At 49.9% G+C, this 19003-nt stretch overlaps 4 protein-coding genes across 4 annotated transcripts; 2 read left to right on the forward strand and 2 right to left on the reverse strand.

The window, feature by feature from the left end:
• Positions 1 to 579: 579 nt before the first annotated feature.
• Positions 580 to 7812, forward strand: FIESC28_02375 (uncharacterized protein; the record flags this gene model as incomplete). Its single annotated transcript, XM_031156524.1, has 4 exons — positions 580 to 1037; positions 1203 to 1932; positions 2134 to 7497; positions 7549 to 7812. 4 exons carry the CDS (start codon positions 580 to 582, stop codon positions 7810 to 7812), a joined length of 6816 nt encoding a protein of 2271 aa, XP_031019398.1.
• A 534-nt stretch (positions 7813 to 8346) lies between these two features.
• FIESC28_02376 (uncharacterized protein) lies at positions 8347 to 10123 on the reverse strand (the record flags this gene model as incomplete). Its single annotated transcript, XM_031156525.1, has 3 exons — positions 8347 to 9542; positions 9598 to 10047; positions 10111 to 10123. The coding sequence occupies 3 exons, from the start codon at positions 10121 to 10123 to the stop codon at positions 8347 to 8349; spliced, it is 1659 nt and encodes a 552-aa protein (XP_031019399.1).
• A 317-nt stretch (positions 10124 to 10440) lies between these two features.
• Positions 10441 to 11092, forward strand: FIESC28_02377 (uncharacterized protein; the record flags this gene model as incomplete). The annotated part of the gene is made up of 4 exons (XM_031156526.1): positions 10441 to 10468; positions 10718 to 10777; positions 10847 to 10954; positions 11019 to 11092. 4 exons carry the CDS (start codon positions 10441 to 10443, stop codon positions 11090 to 11092), a joined length of 270 nt encoding a protein of 89 aa, XP_031019400.1.
• A 778-nt stretch (positions 11093 to 11870) lies between these two features.
• FIESC28_02378 (uncharacterized protein) lies at positions 11871 to 14345 on the reverse strand (the record flags this gene model as incomplete). The annotated part of the gene is made up of 4 exons (XM_031156527.1): positions 11871 to 13863; positions 13918 to 13931; positions 14030 to 14176; positions 14307 to 14345. 4 exons carry the CDS (start codon positions 14343 to 14345, stop codon positions 11871 to 11873), a joined length of 2193 nt encoding a protein of 730 aa, XP_031019401.1.
• Positions 14346 to 19003: the final 4658 nt, after the last annotated feature.

Genomic DNA, 19003 nt, shown 5'->3' on the forward strand with positions numbered 1-19003 from the left:
AGGAACAGGAACAGGAACAAGCTCCAAGCTTTCCCCAGGTTCATCCAGCAGAGACCAATACCAAGCCTAAGCCTAAGCCCAGCAAGCCCAGGAACTGGAACTCAGCCTCTCAGCCCTCTCCTCTCAGACATGACGTGAACGCAAGCAAGCACTGCCTATTCGGTATACTCCGTACAGAGCTACAGTGCAATCCTTTCATACTTCTCCTCTCTTCTCTTAACCTTACCCAGGTTACCTTACCTCATCTCATCTTGTGAAGCTACCCATACCCGTACCTATACCCTACACATGTAGCCGTAGCTTGGACCTCTTTTTTCACCCCCGCGCATTTGCATTTCACGATTTGCATCTGCATTTGCATCTGTACCAACAACCGATACCAGTATCTATTATTGTCTGTCTGCTTGCCTGCATTTGCATTTGCGCCCCGAATACGTTGATCATCGTCATTCTTCATCATTGCGTAGTTTATTCCCAGATATCTATCTGTCTTTGTTTATCTTGCTTGCAATTCCATAAGGCTCAATTCATGGCTTAGGACTCCGTCAATCCAAGGACAATCCCTACGCCTAGGCGACAATGACCAGGAATGAGCATGTCAATCGCATCAGCTCTGTCATGGGCCCGGGCAACATTGATACATATTCTGCCGTCACCGTGAAATCTCCGCCTCAGTCTCAGTCTCTCTCTCATCAATCTCACTCTCAATCGACATCACCAGCTACTACTATCACTACTGCCTCCACTACTCCCGCTCCCGCTTCCGCCGCCTCGTCTACTATCTCCACTCCCATTCCCACTCACTCGCCTACTCCCAATCCGGCACCAAATCCAAATCCAATACCAAAGCAAGAGCCAGATCCAAATGCTGATACCGACGCTCTAACACCAACTCCATCATCCTCCGCTGCGACGGCTTCCTCAAATAACTCCTACGTCTTCTCCTCCACGCCGCGCCGACGTCCTCCTCCTCCAAATCCTAATTCTAATCATACTCGCCTCAGCGCTGATGGCAATGCTTCTTTGAGCAACCAGTGGTGAGTTTAACTCATATCCAGTTACCTATTAGTTACCTTACCATCCATGCCGTCTCCCGTCCCACGATCCCCTGCTGCCACCTCCCGCCTTCACCTTAACCTGCACGTTCATCTCGCCTCCCGCCGCCTTCCAACCAAAGCTAAACGCTTGCCCGCCTACTACAGGTACTCCTTCAAGGATGAGCCTCAGCTCTCACCAACCTCAACAACATCGACTGCCACCTTCGCCCCTCGCGCCGGCGCCAATGCTCAATCCAAAGACCGTCGCATGAGCGACCTCACCAACTACCGACGTGAGCTCGCCGTTCTCGAGACCTCCAGAGTACCCCAGATCCAACAGATTCCGCCCACCGGCGGCGCGAGCCCTCAAATAGCTCCTTGGGCGAACCAGCCTGGTTCCCCTACAAACACTTCCACCATGCCGACCACCTTTTTCAACGACTCGACCGACAACCTGTCGCTCGCCTCCCAGCTTTCCCCGGGTCACCAAATCAGTAATCGCCAGCAGCATCAGCAGCAGCCGTATCCTTTACACCCCTCGCAGCATGACGCCCCTGATGCGTCGTATTTCGACGGCAGACGGCCATCCGCGGCCAGCGTTCTCACCGCGAGCAGCCAGGGCAGTAAAACCAGCGTACGTGGTGGTTTTCGCAAGCTCCAGGGCTTCTTTGGGGAGGAATTCCCTGGGCGCGATAGCTCGGAGGGTAGTTTACCCACTTCGCTCGCGGGCAAGGACCAGCGTGGGCGCTCTTATAGTCACAGCCGCCCCACACATAGAGATCGCAACTATTCCAATGCCACGGATCACACCCGCGATGCCTCGCCATCATCTTCCAGACCAAGAACTCCTGTTCCAGCGCCAGAGGTTGTGCCTTTTCTATACCAAGACAACAGTGTATGTATAATGCCATGCTTGCTTCTGTCTCATTGCCATGACTACCCCATCCTTCCTTCCCTTTCGGTCTCGTCCGCGATCAAACATTCCTTCCCGAAATTCTCTCTCGGTCAGCTTTTAGTGCCCGGCCCAGCGCCCAGTTGCCGTGTTATTTAGTGCATTCTCGCCCACGTAACTTGTATCACTGACGTACCCATGTAGGACATCGCGCGCTATGGCGAAGCACCCGTACGAGACATAATGACCGGGCCTGATCGAGAGCGATATGCTGGTGACGGCTCCTCACAGGTACCCCCAAAGACATCATCATCCTCAAGATCCGGCCACTCCATTGCCCATCTGCCTGGCCACCACCGACATAACAAGAGCAACGAAGACCCTCGCACGCTCAGACCGACAATGAGCAGAGACGATACAGCAATTGGCACACAAATGCCGCGCGATCGCGGCGGTGGCAGCAACGCAATGTACCAGACAAGATCACGAGGACAGAGCCCAACGCCCAGTACCAGGAGTGCGGGAATGACTTGGAGTAGCTCGAAATCTACGCAAGCGGACGGTCAAACATCACCTGGCCATCAACATCATGGCAAGCGCGGATTCTTGCGACGACTACGAGGGCATCATAAAGAAAAGGACGATGCCGCTGCTCGACTTCGCGACCTTCCCCAATCGACAAGGTCTTTACAAACAAAGTCTTCAAAGACCGACCTGCACCGACCCAGCGATGTATCTTCGACCACATTGCCATACGCGGGCACGTTTGGACCTGCCGAACCGAGTGACCTTCCCGATCCGCGACCAGCAACCGGACAACGAGGAGCCACCTTCAACAACAAGTTTCCTTTTGCAAAGAAGCAACGTACGCATCGACCTCAAGACTATGCTGCTGAAGAGACGATTGGTCCGACTGATCGTAACGATCCTAACAACATGTATCATCTCGACACCAATTTGAATGACATGGAGGGTATCTTGACCAAGCCTCCTCCGCTCACGCCCATGGACACTAGCTTTGTCAACAACGTCGAGCCGGAGCGTCATGACTCCATTATCTCAAATGCGCCTAAGGGTCGCTGGGATGCTCCGGACAGTTGGGCGGTACGTCGTAACACGGAAGATAACTCTTATCATGGTCCCGAGCTCGATGAAATTGGCAGTCCGCCCCGGCCAGAGGAGAAGGCATCTCCATACTGTATTCGAATCTTCCGCTCGGATGGGACATTTTCCACCCACTCCATGCCTCTGGACTCGAGCGTCACGGATGTCATCTCGCAAGTTATTAAGAAGACGTATGTTATGGATGGTCTTGAGAATTATCATATCATCATGAAGAAGCATGATCTTATTCGGGTCCTAACACCTCCCGAGCGACCTTTACTTATGCAGAAGCGTCTATTACAGCAAGTTGGTTACGAAGAAAAGGACAGAATCGAAGATCTTGGACGCGAAGACAACAGTTACCTTTGTCGATTCATGTTCTTGTCTGCTCGGGAAAGCGACTTTCACGCCAAAACTACTGATATGGGCCTGGCCCGGGCTCAGAAGCTTAATTATGTCGACCTCTCTGGTCGCAACCTTGTTACAATACCTATATCGCTATACTCGAAGGCCATGGAGATCATCTCCCTTAACCTCTCGCGGAACCTCTCTCTCGACGTTCCTCGTGATTTTATACAGTCCTGTAAACACCTTCGAGATATCAAATTTAACAACAACGAAGCCAGGAAGCTGCCACCCAGCTTGAGTCGAGCAAACAAATTGACTTTCCTGGACGTTGCCAATAACCGGCTTGAGCAGTTGGAGCATGCCGAACTTAATGCCCTTACCGGCATGCTCAAAATGAACTTGGCCAATAACCGATTAAAGCACCTACCCTCTTACTTTGGAGCATACCAATCACTTCGCTCGCTCAACATTTCCTCCAACTTTCTCGACAAATTTCCAACGTTCCTATGCGGTCTACCGGGTTTAGTCGACCTCGATTTGAGTTTCAACGCCATTGCGACGATTCCTCACGAGATTGGTAGCTTGAGGAATCTGGAAAAGTTGCTGATAACCAATAACAGACTGACGCACGCTGTACCCGCTTCATTCGGTCAGCTAGTCAGTCTGCGTGAGCTCGATATTAAGTACAATGGTATCTCGAGTATCGACATCATTTCGGAGCTTCCCAAGCTCGAGATCCTTTCCGCGGACCACAACTGCGTCTCTGCTTTTGTTGGACAGTTTGAATCCCTACGGCAGCTGAAATTGAACTCCAACCCCCTGAACAAGTTTGAAATCGTGGCTCCTGTGCCGACTCTCAAGATTTTGAATCTCTCGAACGCCCAGTTGGCTAGCATTGACTCCTCGTTCGCAAATATGGTAAACCTTGAGCACTTGATATTGGACAAGAACTATTTTGTTTCTTTGCCACAGGAAATTGGTACTTTGAGCAGACTTGAGCACTTCAGCATTGCCAACAACTCGGTCGGGGAATTGCCAGCACAAATTGGTTGCCTTACCGAACTGAGAGTGCTCAACGTCCGAGGAAACAACATCTCTAAACTCCCGATGGAGCTGTGGTGGGCAAACCGACTTGAGACGTTTAATGCCTCTTCCAACGTCCTGGAACATTTCCCCAAGCCTGCTTCCAGAGCTCCACGGGTACCAGGAGAAGAGTCACAGCAGGCACCTCCTCCTGTTAATGGAAGAGCAGCCCCCCTCGGAACTTTGTCAGCGACTGCGAGCTCTGAAGAACTGTCGGATGATAGAAGACCTAGTCAAAACTCAAGCACTTTGCTCAGTGTTGGGCCATCTCCACTCAATGCTGGGGATCGTAAGAGTTCCGTTGTGTCTGTTTATGGAAAGGGTGGCCGTAAGACGTCTGTTGTTTCTAGATCTGCAACTCCATCGGCCCCTACGCAGTCAGTCAACCCAAGGAAAGATTCTGGGATATCATCAAGGCTTAACAACACTTTTGCTGGGTCTCTGAGGAACCTCCATCTTGCCGACAACCGTCTCGATGACGATGTTTTTGACCAGATTACACTTCTCGCTGAACTCCGCGTACTGAACCTATCTTACAACGACGAGATTAGCGACATGCCTCAAAGATCAATCAAGAGCTGGCCGCAGCTCGTTGAGTTGTACCTGTCTGGCAATGCACTCACAACATTGCCTGCCGACGATTTAGAGGAATCCAGCTTACTTCAAGCACTCTACATCAACGGTAACAGGTTCACCAACTTGCCAGCTGATATCTCGCGGGCCAAGAACCTCGCCGTTCTCGATTGTGGCAGTAACTACCTGAAGTACAACATCTCAAACGTGCCCTACGATTGGAACTGGAATCTCAATCCCAATTTGAGATATCTCAATTTGTCCGGTAACAAGCGTCTGGAAATCAAGCAGACAGCTACAGGTCCTCTTGGGCCTGGTGCTGTCAACCGTGAGGAGTACACCGATTTCAGCCGTTTGCTGAACTTGCGTATCTTGGGTCTGATGGATGTTACTCTTACGCAACCAAGTATCCCCGACCAAAGTGAAGACAGACGTGTCCGTACATCTGGGTCGCTTGCCGGTCACCTACCTTATGGTATGGCTGATACGCTAGGCAAACATGAGCATTTGTCAACGGTCGATTTAGTAGTTCCAAGATTCAATGCATCAGAAACAGAGATGCTCCTAGGTCTGTTCGATGGACAGGCCTTGTCTAGTGGCGGATCAAAGATCGCCAAATATCTCCACGAGAACTTCGGTCACATCTTTGCCCTTGAACTGAAAGCACTGAAGACGCGTGCGGGTGAGACTCCAGTTGATGCCCTGCGACGAGCGTTCTTGGCCCTCAACAAGGACTTGGTTACCATTGCGATCCAACAATCAGAGGAGCGGCCACTTCAGACGCATAGGAGCTCAGGTCAGCCAATCATACTTACAAAGGAAGATCTCAATTCGGGTGGTGTGGCAACTGTCGTTTATCTTCAAAGCACGGAACTCTATGTCGCCAACGTTGGTGATGCGCAGGCCATGGTGATTCAAACCGATGGTACACATAAGATGTTGACTCGGAAACACGATCCTGCTGAGCCGAACGAGAGATCACGTATTCGTGAAGCTGGTGGGTGGGTTTCGCGGAACGGACGACTGAATGACCTGCTGCAAGTCTCGCGTGCTTTTGGATATGTCGACCTGATGCCGGCTGTACAAGCGGCACCCTACATCAGCAACATGACTATTCGAGAGCAGGACGATATCATTCTGATTGCTACCGGGGAACTTTGGGAGTATTTGTCGCCAGGTCTGGTTACTGATATTGCGAGAGCGGAGCGACAAGATCTCATGCGGGCGGCCCAGAAACTTCGTGACCTGGCTATCGCATACGGCGCCTCAGGCAAGATCATGGTCATGATGATCAGTGTCGCTGATCTGAAGCGACGAGTCGAACGATCAAGGCTTCATCGCGGCGCTAGTATGTCGCTTTATCCTTCTGGTATCCCCGCCGATGCCCAAGTGCTCAACACCAGAAGGGGCCGAAGGACAAAGGGTGATGTTCTCGACTCGTCACTTAACCGTCTTGAAGCCGAAATCCCAGCCCCGACAGGCAATGTGTCCATCGTGTTCACCGATATCAAGAACTCGACAACTCTCTGGGAGATGTATCCTAGTGCCATGAGATCAGCAATCAAACTTCACAACGAAGTCATGCGTCGACAGTTGAGACGAATTGGTGGCTACGAAGTCAAGACTGAAGGCGATGCATTTATGGTGTCTTTCCCAACTGCTACGTCGGCACTTTTATGGACGTTTGCGGTACAAATGCAGCTCCTTGATGTGAACTGGCCATCAGAAGTTTTGAACTCGGTCTCTTGCCAGCCTATATATGACAAGGATAACAGCCTCATCTTCAAGGGACTGTCAGTGCGCATGGGTATTCACTTTGGCGACTGTGTGAGCGAGACGGATCCAGTTACCCGCCGTATGGATTACTTCGGACCCATGGTGAACAAGGCGGCTCGAATTTCTGCCGTGGCAGATGGTGGCCAGATTACAGTCTCCACGGATTTTATCTCGGAGATACAGCGATGTCTTGAGAATTATCAAGACACAGATCGAGGTAACGCTTCTGGCTCTGAGGATACCTTTGGCGATGAAGAGACCTATGCTAGCGCAATCCGAAAGGATTTGAGATCCCTCACCTCACAAGGCTTCGAAGTTAAGGAGATGGGCGAGAAGAAGTTGAAGGGTCTCGAAAATCCCGAAGTTGTGTACTCTTTGTATCCTCATGCTTTGGCTGGCCGCATCGAGTTTCATTCACAGCACGAAAGGAAGGATGACGCAGGCAACGATAAGCCAGTCGTCCTTGCGCCCGGAGCTGAGCTCTGCATCGATCCGGATAGCGTCTGGACTCTCTGGCGTATCAGCTTACGTCTTGAGATGCTTTGCAGTTCGCTGGAAGGCAACGAGCCCCCAGGTTTGCAACCGCCCGAGACGGAGCTACTTGAAAGAATCAAGCAGCGTGGAGGCGAAGTGACGGATCGATTCCTGTTGAACTTCTTGGAACACCAAGTAGCCAGGATAGAGGTGAGTTTGGCATGACCCTTGTTTGACTATGACCTTTGCTAACAATCGCAGACCTGTATTTCAACACTCGCAATGCGTCACATTGCCATCGGTGGAGGCACGATTAAGGAACTCGATGAGCTCCACGGTCCCATGTCTGCCATTCTGGACCAGTTCATGGCCCAAAACAGAGAATTGAAACGTTACAGGAGGAAATATGGTGCGCTGCCTAACCCGGTTAGTAGCGGCAGCAGCGAAGTAGAAGTAGAAGACGATGATGACGACGACGATGATCCCGATACCGAAGAAGGGAGCGATACAGAGCAAGAGTTGTGATCCTATACGACTGGCTCGTTGGAACCAAACCTGAGCCCTTATATATGCTATAATCAATCATCCACGTGATACGAGGAACACGACCCTGGGAGGTTGAACAGAACGCTTTTTGCTTTTGATGGGAATTGGATGAAAGGATGCGATGGGGTTTAAGGTGGGAAATCATGTTTGACTGGGTGTACGTTTGCTCTAGGTATATTCCGGACGGTTTGGTGGGAAGCGCTCGCAATGTGCTTGAGGATTGGAAAAGACCTTGGGTTGGAGAGGCAGTGCATGGCGTTGGGCTACGGGGAAATTAAGGACATACTGATGGCTGGTGGCTTTCTGCCAGTATGCTTGCTACTTCTTGCGCCCATTGGGATTTCGGATGATAGGTTGTGTTTTCAAAGGGGTATGGATGGCCTCGGGGAGTCTGCGCATTCACGTATGCATTGTTTACACGATACGATAGGCATTACAAAATAAGCTGATGTAGTATTATAAGTCGTTGCTTGTGCGCGTCCTGAATAGTGAAAAGGCATGCTTCGACTAAAGCTAACTGACACGCCTGAGGATTCGGATCTTGGGCGACATTCGGGGTCCAACCCACCAGCCGCCTGTGTACCCCCTGATGAAGTCTCTCACAGCAGCGACGCGAGCGCCCATGCCTAAAACTTTCTCGCCATCAATCCTCCCCTCCTCCTTTTCATCGCCTGCAGGTGAAGAGCCCGGCTTAAGAACCTCGATACCGTCATAGCCTGTGACCACTCCTACAACCTGCCATCCGCCCAGTACTTTGCGCGGGTCTTCGGCTAGAGCATAATCGAAGCGATCCCAAAAGCCGGGCAAGGCAAGCCGCTCCTTTGCTTCCGTTTTATCGAAGATCAGCAAAGGGGCTGTGGCATTTGGCTCAGGAGTGATGGAATATGCAACAGGATAACCAGACGGATTCTGTCCGAAGAGTGTAAGTCCAGTCATGCAGGTCAACACATCGGCGTGAACGTTCATAACGGGAGTAGGGTCATCTCGAGTGATGTAACGCAGCTGCTCAAGTGCATCACCACCAGGGTAGTTCAAAGACGAGATAACCAGTTTGGGAATGCTGGCCGCGAAGCTGGCCAGGACAGATAACACGATAGCCATGCGCATGACGCGGTAGACCAAGTTCTTGGACCCACGCCTGTATATGTAGTTAGCACCAAGTGCCGCAGCAGCAGTGAAAGACGGAATAATATAAAAGATGAACCGTGGCTCTTTGTGCGGCTGAGCAGAGTAGATGGCAACAAAAAGGAAGTTCGGGATAACTAGAGCTCGCGCAGCTCGTTGTATGCCAGTCTGTTGTAGTGAAAAGAGGATCAGACACGGCACAAAGGGGTTAAGGAAAATCTTGAAGATCGCCGAGGTGAAATAATAGTGCCATGGAGAGACACCCCATTCTGACGAAGACCCGAGGATAGCATTGTAGTAGAAGCCCCAGAGTTCAGGCCAAAGCGGCTCCTGCCAGAAGTACGAGTCGAGGGGCACTGAGATAGCGATTGGGACGAATAAAGGGGTGAGGACGTCAACAGCCAAGCGGATCAGAGTGTAATGGTTTGTGAAAAGGAGGTAAAGCCCAGTGGTGGCCAGGAGAACGGCAACTTCGGACCGGAAGACTGCTGTTGCAATGACTAGAAGAGCGATCGCTTGTCTGCGGCGAGCATAAGGAAGCACACCCGAGGCCTGAGGTAATAGAAATGCGGAGGCAAGAGTTGCTAGTCCTTGTGAGCTGGAGCCCTTGCGAGTCGGTGGGTGAATTGATTGACTTACTTAAACCAAAGGCATACATATTGGGCAATGTCCGTGATAGGTAATAATTGATGTGAAACTGGCTGGCCATAAGAACAACCCACCAAGCCGCAACACCTTGACCGTGTGATTTCTTCAAAAGGTTCTTGAACGTCAGCAGGGCAGCAACGTTGGCCGCGCCAAGTAGTCCTCGCACTACTAGCTGAGCATGTTGGAAGCCAACAAGAGCAATAATAGGTTGCCCTAAACCTGCAAGAATCACAGCACCGAGAAACGTCCGGGGAACGGCTCCGGAGAACGTTAAGTGATCATAAGCTGCGAAGAGGCGATCAGAAACATCTGTGTGAGGTGTTCCGTAGACGAGGATGTCGTGGACTGCTTGGATGTTGAACGACTCCTCGACCTTGGTGTACGGGGAGACGAGGAGGTGAAGAAGCGGAACGCTAATGAGAAGACATGCCAAGAGAATATCTAGTGAGTGTTAGCCGTGATTTCAAACATGTAAATTTATTGATAGGGCTGATATGGGCATACCAATTGTCTTCATCTTGGCTGATAGTTAATAGTGAGAGCTCTCCACTGGAGAGAGCTACTGATTTAGCTTCGAGTTTGGTGTATGCCAATCAATATCTGCTCCTCAAAACGTGAAAGTTGGGATTTTTTCAACAAGATGAAAGAAGAACCATAAAGGAAGAAATGATCCTCATTGTATTTTAAAGTTCATCCAAAATTATGGTGCTTGTGATTTGCATCTTGTTCATCCATGAAACGTGCAGAGCTCATTGCCTCTTTAGGGGTCCTTCGGATCGGCCTAACCAATCCCCGGCAGTAGGTAAACCTTTCCCCAGGGCCATTCAAGCCACGATGGCAGCTGCAACGCATGAGGTGGTGGGTACGTACCTGCCTGCTTAAGCCAGATCCATTAGTAGGTGCCAGTGGGTAGTAGGCAGTAGCGTAGTAGGTAACACAGGAGGGAGTTGGATAGTTACACATCATCGTCAACTTCCAACTGTCAAACTTCGCCCTTCCTCCGCGATCAGCGCTGTCGCCCAAAATGTGGTTCTTTGGAAGTTTTCTATATGGTAGACATCTCACTCACTACCCGCCCTCTCCAATGCGCGCATGCTAATTCGTCTCTCAGTTTGCATTCTCCTCATCAACGCCATCGCTGTCCTTTCCGAAGATCGCTTCCTCGCGCGCAGTACGAATCAACCCTCATCTCGAGCACAAATTATATCCGCGCACGTTTCGTCTAACACGTTCTATGCAGTCAATCTCTCGCCCGCTTCATACGATCCCGCATTCGGTGCTGGCCCCGATGCCAGTGTCAAGGCCAAGATCATCAATCTGATCGCGAGCGTTCGAACAATCATGAGGAGTATGTCGACCCTCGATATCCACCCAACCTGATACATATGGAGTGGACTTGGACTATCTTACAGAGACTAATGCTACCATAGTGCCATTGATCTTTGTCAACTCGGTCATCATTCTTTACGAGCTCATACTTGGCTGATTCAAGAGCTACATTTGGACACACATACGGCATGATTACAAAAGAGAACACAGTAGACTTTTCTAGGCATTAATGGAGTCAGGCAATTTGGAACTGGAGTTTTGTTGATATACAGCAAAGTAGATCAAGAGTGGGAACACCACTACTTAGTATGAGAGCGACGTGGGATGAGACAGTACGAAAGGGAGGCAGCCTCCCCATGAAATTGAGCGTAATGTTACACAAGATAGAAACCGATTCGACCGATACTCGCTTCATAAACGTCTTGTTTTATTCAATAGCTACCAAACGAGCCAGAATAACCAATCTCTGTCTACGCCAGCTTGGCCTTCCTAGCTTCCTATGTAACTTGCGTATTATACAACTGCCACGCCTAGGGTCATGTTGCCCAATGCCTGAGTAGAACTTGGCAAGCGAACTCACTAGGATAGCGATAACCAAGCACGCTCTTTCCCCATGTGGTCCATCTTCTATCCGGTATGTCTGTGATTAGAGGCTCTTGTACGCAATGCCAGAGCGTGACGAACTTTGCTTGTCGAAGGGGCTGAAATGGGGTAAATAAAAAATGTCCCCAAGATGCTAGTCTTGAGCAGCTTCTCAAAAACGTTTCATCCTTCACACTTGAGCCTGTAGTCGTACTTTTGTTTCATGTAATGACAGCCTCCTTCAAAGTCAATGGGTATCCTGTGTCCGCCAAAACCCACAAGACAACAATGATAAAAACGAGTACAGTATCTTCTTTCTCTTATGGGAACGCTGCAAAGTATGGATGTCGAGATTATGAAAGCAAGTTGGTGCTCTTTTTGCGGCCAAGACTGAAGCTGAGACGATCTTTGAGTTTTTCGTGTTTCTCGCTCGAGTCGCCATTAGGAGTGTCTGGGGTCTGTCCACCCGACTTGTCCTTGTGAAAAAGTGAGAAACTCTTCCGCGACATGGACTTGCTACCTCGCTTGGTCCGGTCGAGGATACCATTACTCGGAGATGCTCCGTTCTCCTTCTTTCTTGCTTCCTCTTCTTGTGCGGCCGACTTTTTGCTGGCTTCAAGAGCCTTGGCCATCTCATCGTTCTCATTTCGTCGTGACTGTAACGCCTTAAGATTATCTTCTCTTCGTTTCTTCTCATCGAGTTTCGCTTGCTTCTCTCGCTCCTTTTCCGCAAGCTTTTCGGCCTTTTCGGCCGCCTCACGCTCTTTCTTCTCCCGCTTCTTGTCTTCTTTGGATTTGACGTCTTCCTTTTGTGTTTGGACGCGGTGCAAACCGTTCGTCGCTGCTGTAGGTGGCGCTGAAGCATCAGGCTGGGGAGCCGAAGGCATGGCTGGCGCTGTACTTGCATGGGCAAGATTGGCCATCGATTCCTGGTGCGAGAGGGGCGACATGGGCTGCGTTGCTTGTCGTTTGAGTGGCGATGTATCGGCTTTGTCTCCGTTCTCCTGAGCTAGGTTGGCCGCTTCACTAGCAAGTTTGACCTCTTCCATGCCCTCCTTTTCTTGTTCTTCTCGCACCTTCTCAAACGTTGTTTCCTGGTAAAACAGCACGTATGCAGTAGCCATTCCGGGCTTGTCACCGAAGAAGTTGCGGACGAAATTCTTGTCCACTGGCTCGACCATCTCATCGTCAAACAAGATCCATCCCCGACCCGGAACCTTAATTATGGACACGTAATGGCCATGGTAGGCATTACCACCAATGTGAACAACCACTGCATATAGCTCATATAGTCGATCCGGGTCTTCAGCATTATCCGTCGTGTTGAACATGCGTAGGTGGTAGGGATACACAACCCTATGGAAAAGCTTTTGCAAGCGGCTGTAATCTTCGGTATACTTGAATCGTTTCAAGTGAAGTGTTAGGATTTTGGGTAAACGCTTTACCTTCATTCTCTTCTCTGCCTCCTGGAGACCTCCACAGTGATCGCAATGGAACTTATTCCTTTCACAGAGCATCTCCTCGGCCGAGAACTTGCGTAAACATGATGTCACGGAAGAATGCTCCTCCAAATCAATGGAAAGATCAAGGAATGTCTCATCACGCTGAGAAGCAGTTTCACAAGTCAGACACTTCGTTTCTGATGTCAAAACGCCCTCGAAAATATCATGAACCCATCCTGTCGCTGGTGAGCTTGCCCCGCCAACATGGTTCACCATGGCAGATCCAAGAGCATGCCCTACTGAAGTGGCCAAACCATCAAGACCATCGGCTGGTGCTTGCAACTGCATTTGGCGAGCTGTGCTTTCAACGCTGTTGATGACATCATTCAGCACAAGACCGTAAAATTCGTGAGCGTCTTGGTGCATAGAATTTCGAAACATTTCGTTATCGCGCTTGAATATTTCCAGAAATCGCTGGGGACTGAGCACTCCAGTATGCGTTTCGCTTTCAAGCAACGCCAAAAAGATATCCTTGAGACCGGTAAAGGTACATTCGTCCATACCGTAAGAACTAGCGTTCTCGCGCGCCAGCTCGAGGATAGGTCCCTTGATCATGGCTTGCTTCTTCTTGTATTCGGGCGTATCAGGCTTGTCTTCGGGTCGGACGCCTACCTGTCCAGGTAATTGTTGACTGATGTTTTGTCTTTGCTTGATGACTTGGGAGGTGCTGAGACCCTTTTGTTTGGGTGTCGTCTCCACGGCGTCGGTGGGCGGAGGCCTGATGGTTATGGGAACTTTGGATCGGCTGCCGTTCGTCTCCGTGGATAAGATCGAGGGATAGTTGACAACATTGTTTCGAAACGACTCGGAATAGAAAAGAGCCTGAACAATCGAATTGCAGTAGCTAAACGTGAAAGTCAGTATAGGAGCCCAGCTGGGCGATCAGTAGGACTCGTACCATGTATTTCCAAACTGTTAACAGGTCAGTCTACTGCTGGTAGTAACAGCGAATTCAACTTGAAGCGAAGAAAGGTTTGCGCTTTGTGTGTGTCAGGTAGGGGTCGACGTACATTCTCAAGACCGAAGAAGCGATCGGTGCCATCATCTCGGACCGGCCCAGCGTTCTGGAGCATCTTCTCGAGCGGCGTGAGGTCAAGGACAGGCTCCTCTTTTTTCTTTGCTACAGCATCTTGCTTGTTGGGTGTGGTGGTTGTGGCCTAGAAGCAGAGAGCGAGAGGCATTTTGTCAGTCATGAGAACCATACTTGGCGCAATTTGAAAGCGATAGATCGGGTGAAGCTGGGACAATCCGGGATGGAAATGGGCAGTGAGCAAGTCCAAGACATACAGTGCCAGAACCCTTTATCTTGTTGAAAAACCCGGCCATGGCGATGTCGTGATGTCGTCAAGTAGTAGCAATTCGGTAGCAGGGTCGTGGACTTGGTGAGCCGATCGGAGGGACGTTATCAAACGGCTGACCCGCAACAGCTGCGGCAGCAGCACCTCGGCGAAGAGAGTCGCAATTGAGTCAAAGCACCATGCGCGAATGGCTTCAATCCGAAGAATTGTTACCAGAGGATCGCGCAAAATGGACGAGTCGAGTCAAAAACCACAAGCCAAGTCAAATCCAAAGTTGCCGAGTTGTGAGCGAGGAATGGCGCAGGTGCTGGTCGGCGTTGGAACTTGGCGCTGGCCTGGGGGAAAGCGAGGCGCGGTTGTGTGGCGTGGATACGATAGCGCCGGACGGAACTACTGTACTGATCTAATAGCCGAACCGAAGGAGAAGCAGTCGTTGACTGTCTATATATGTTCTGCTTGAGTTTTGAAGAAAAGAAATACAATTAGATAGAATAGTGGTGAAGGGCAGCTCCAAAGACACCTTGGATGTAAGAGAGAGGTGTTGAGTCGCTTGAAGACAAGACAAGGCAAGGTACCTGAGAGAGACCAGTTCAAGTTGCTCCTGTAATGGAGAAGCTAGAAGTAAGGTAAGCAGGGACAGCCGATGTAAGGAAGGCAGGTAGGGATGAAGGTGGCGGGAAATGGCCTAGATGGAGGTCAAGTCCGGGGGAGATGATAGTGGAAGTGGAAGTGGAGGAGATGTAAAAGAAGGATGGATCAGTGACCTCGTGGTTGGATCCAATGGTACCGTGCCCCAACATGGTAGGTGCAGGTGAGGTTCCAGGACGTAGGATTTTATCCATGGGTCCTGGACACAGCTATGTTGATTTTAACTGGATCATGGCTAATTCCTTAAGTTACAGCACATTGCAGTGCAGTTGGTAGTTCAGTACAGTACAGGGCAGGACAGGGACTCTGAGCAGGATATGGAAGTCATGATGCGGGATTCCCCAGCCTATAGGAGCCGATGAGAAGCCAGTGGACTGATGATTCCTTCTCTGGTAAGGTAAGGGTCATGGCTAGCAACAGTTCTTGTCCTTTCCCGCTCAATTGAAACGATAGATGCGAATAATATCATCCGCCAGACAGAAACGATGTCGGCCATCTTCTCTCCTACTAATTACCTGCAGCGACCTGCCTACGGAAAAGGCTCGCGCAACCCCAGTTTGCCTAGACCCTCGAAGCCCCCAACTGCCCCCCCCTCCAACTGACGATATAGTACTAGCGCTGCCTAGACTCTCATGATGGTGCATTTGCTGGGTCCTTAGGTCTAGAAAATACCACCCCAAAGGCAAGGCTAAAGCTACGAAAGATGAAGTTACATATAGACGCAAGAATCGAGGAATAGCTCTCTGTCCAAATCAAAAATCTTGTATAAAGTATGCTCAAGCTATTGACACCTTTAATAAATCGACTACATACCTACCTGTAGGTACTGTATCATCATACCTTTTGGATGAGATACTAGGTAGGACTGGATAGACTAGGCGACACTAGACTAGACTGGATGCAGGAATCCGACATCATCGCTGAAGAGGGGGCCTGGGGTACTGTACGGGGTATGAAGCAGCGCGCCAGATCAGACCTAGGCCGAACGTGGTGTGGACGGTGGACGGTTGATAGACGCCAGCCGGTGGCCAGGTCTCGTCGCTAATGATCCATTGGCTGGTACGATGAAGCCAGACACAGTCAAGGATTAAATTGTCAACATGGGGCTTAAAGCAGTCGCTGACCTTTGAAATCCAAGAACGCCATGATAGTTATTGTCATACCCGAGAATTGGATGAAAGAGTAAGGACATAAAGTCAGCTCTTCTCTGAGACCGCTCCCCCTTTGACAAACTCCAGTCGACCTTATGGTTCATGATTCTCTAGAGGGAAGGCTGCCTTCGGAGATAGCATATAGAAGTGAGGAGCGAGCAAGGTTTCTTAGGGAACCCTCCCTTAACTCTCGCATACCTTCCTCCTCTAAAACCGTTACATAGACGGCAAGCCCGATGCAGATGACATTGTCTACCTACCTACCCGGCTTGAATCCAACAAATAGACTGTTCCCACGATAACTTCAACGATCAGACAGGCAATTGCCGAGTGGTAGTTTTTTCTCTCTCCTTCTCTCAATTTGCTGATGAACCAACAACAGGTAACGAGTCAACAACCAAACAACAGACATGGATTTTCAAAAGTCCCTCACATATGTACATTCTACGCTCACCACGAATGCCTTTCTAGGTACTACCTGGACAACGATACCTACAGGCACTGTATATCGATTCTTAGTACCTACCATGAGTTGAAATGACAGCGTCAAGAGCGCTAATTTGTACTTGCAGACTCGGTCTTTGGTGCGGTAAATAACGAATAGCGCCACAACTCATCGGTTATTAGCCTCTCCTAGCTCAGGGCGATTTGCAATTTGAGATCAAGACCGCCTGTGCCTCTCTTCGCTACTTTTAGCCGAAGCATTCGGGAGTCTGGACGCCGAGTATTTTGCACCAGGCGGGTGTCGAGATGTACCAACCACCGCCAAGCCAAACATGTTGCTGGGACTGTCATTGCTGACCAGAGTGAGGATCATGATTTAAATTCATTCGACTCGGACCCAGTTCGCCAGACTCCCGGGATGGGTTTCGTTGAACTGTGGCTATTTACTCTGCATCTGAGTAGCCTTGAGTTGCTGGCATGGCTGCTTTCTCAGATGAGAACTGTTATTCCATATTGTCTGAAAGACTTTGCCTCATACACAGTAAGTGATGACGTATCCTTGGTTGCCTTAACCAAGGGACCTCGATTACGGTTGCCTCCCCGGGCTGGGTAGGTAGGCAGGCGGTATCAGAAAACAGGAAGACCACTGCTGAGTGAATCTCTTCCTTGCCTAAACCCTGTTACTTGGCATTGTTGAATACACAGAAACGGAAGCTGACTGGCAATTAGCCACGACCGCCGGACAGACAATGTTATTTTCCTGGCCCGGCAGCGATTCAAATGGCTTCCATCAACAGAACAATATCTGGACTTGGCTACACAGATTCTGAGCCTCACTATGCCGTCAATGGTTGAGCATTCACTTTGCATCTACTAATAACTCAGAGCCATGCTCGCCGAACCAAAGCAACCCCTCTTCGAGATTGATGCGAGTGTGGGGTTGCCATGCGGCACATCCCTCAGCCCACCCACACAACTAGACTGTCACCAATCACTCGACCCTTGGTTCCCAACCGTGGTGATGGTATCCTATCAACTTGATTCCCCTCCCATCCTGATCGTCCACCAGTCGGTCCGTTATAGTTGATGTGTATGTCCTCCTGTACATCTGCATACTGGAAAACGATGACCAGAAGGCGGTATGTTCAGGTTCTCACGACAGTTTGGCCGAAGACATAAACGTTGGACTACTTGTCAGTTATTTGTGGATATCGGGTAACTCACGTGCGTCGGTCCCGGGTTCCCTGCGCATTGTTCATACTTTCGAGGAAAGGTCCGGACACCATTATGAATAGTTGCTTAGTCTGATGCTCAGGTGTGGTTTATCATCTTGATCATGGATGCCGGTTGCCCTCCTATCCCGACCTATACGATATTATGCAGTCTTTGAGGTAAGGAGTGCCAAGTTCGTGGCAGTGATAGCACTCTTATATGTGGCTGTTTCTACTCTATTGCCAATCGACTGTGCGGCGTGCGGGCGGTAAAGCTGGAGGGGAGAGGGGTTTTGGCTGCTACGCTATGCTACACAACTAAAACAACCCACCTCTGAAGCCAAAGGTAGTAGTGTTCTGGAATAAACGTCAATTACGCTAGCGCTCTGGCTGGAACTAAGTTCACAACCGTCTGCACGCATCGCATTGCATCAATGTTGGCAAACCGCGCCGCTCTCCCCGCGGTGCCCACTCAATCTCATGTACCATGACGGCATTGGCTGCAGCCCTCTTTTAGTGACAGGCTGGTTATCAACAACAAATGGATGTCTGTCCGTACATTCAAACTACACCACAGCGGCCTCTGGACGGTACATTTGATAATATTACCTTAAATCGTAAGCTCGGCTTAGCAATAAGTAAGGCGTCATGATTCAAAAATGAATTTTATAGAACAAAGGCCAAGTCCGACATTTAAAGCTAGACCCTCCCCTTGGCAGAGGACCACCTGATAGATTCCAAGGTAATACCTAACCTACCTAGATACCCATCTATCATTATATGTAAGCACATCGCTGTGCCTCCAGCTTGTTCCATTAACACTCAGGTACGGATTTTCCTATGACAACATGCAGCATGAGAAACCCGACTGACCTTCCCAGTCCGTCAAGCTCTGCATGGTCCCGCAGGCATCGATATTATATCCGATTGCTCATGCACGAAATAAACACCAAGAAGCACACACCCTACCATTCAGTAGTTGACAGGTAGATGGAAAACATAAGGATTGTCTTCTAAAGCTTGGGCTACTATAATAAAGTAGCCCAAGTGTTGGCCTGAACTGACATGAAGTGGCCAAGTTATTTCATCTCTTATGCATTTTGGGGTCAATTCTTCTGATACTTCGAGGACGGTAGGGACTGTGACTTATTTACCCCTGCAGTATCGTTATCCGGCCAAGTTATCTTCTGACCAGGATGGACCACGATAAGCTTGGAGTTCCACAAAGCGAA

The sequence above is a fragment of the Fusarium coffeatum genome (assembly GCF_003316985.1).
Source record: "Fusarium coffeatum strain FIESC_28 chromosome Unknown BRIP53273_contig_52, whole genome shotgun sequence".
Lineage (NCBI taxonomy): Eukaryota > Fungi > Ascomycota > Sordariomycetes > Hypocreales > Nectriaceae > Fusarium > Fusarium coffeatum.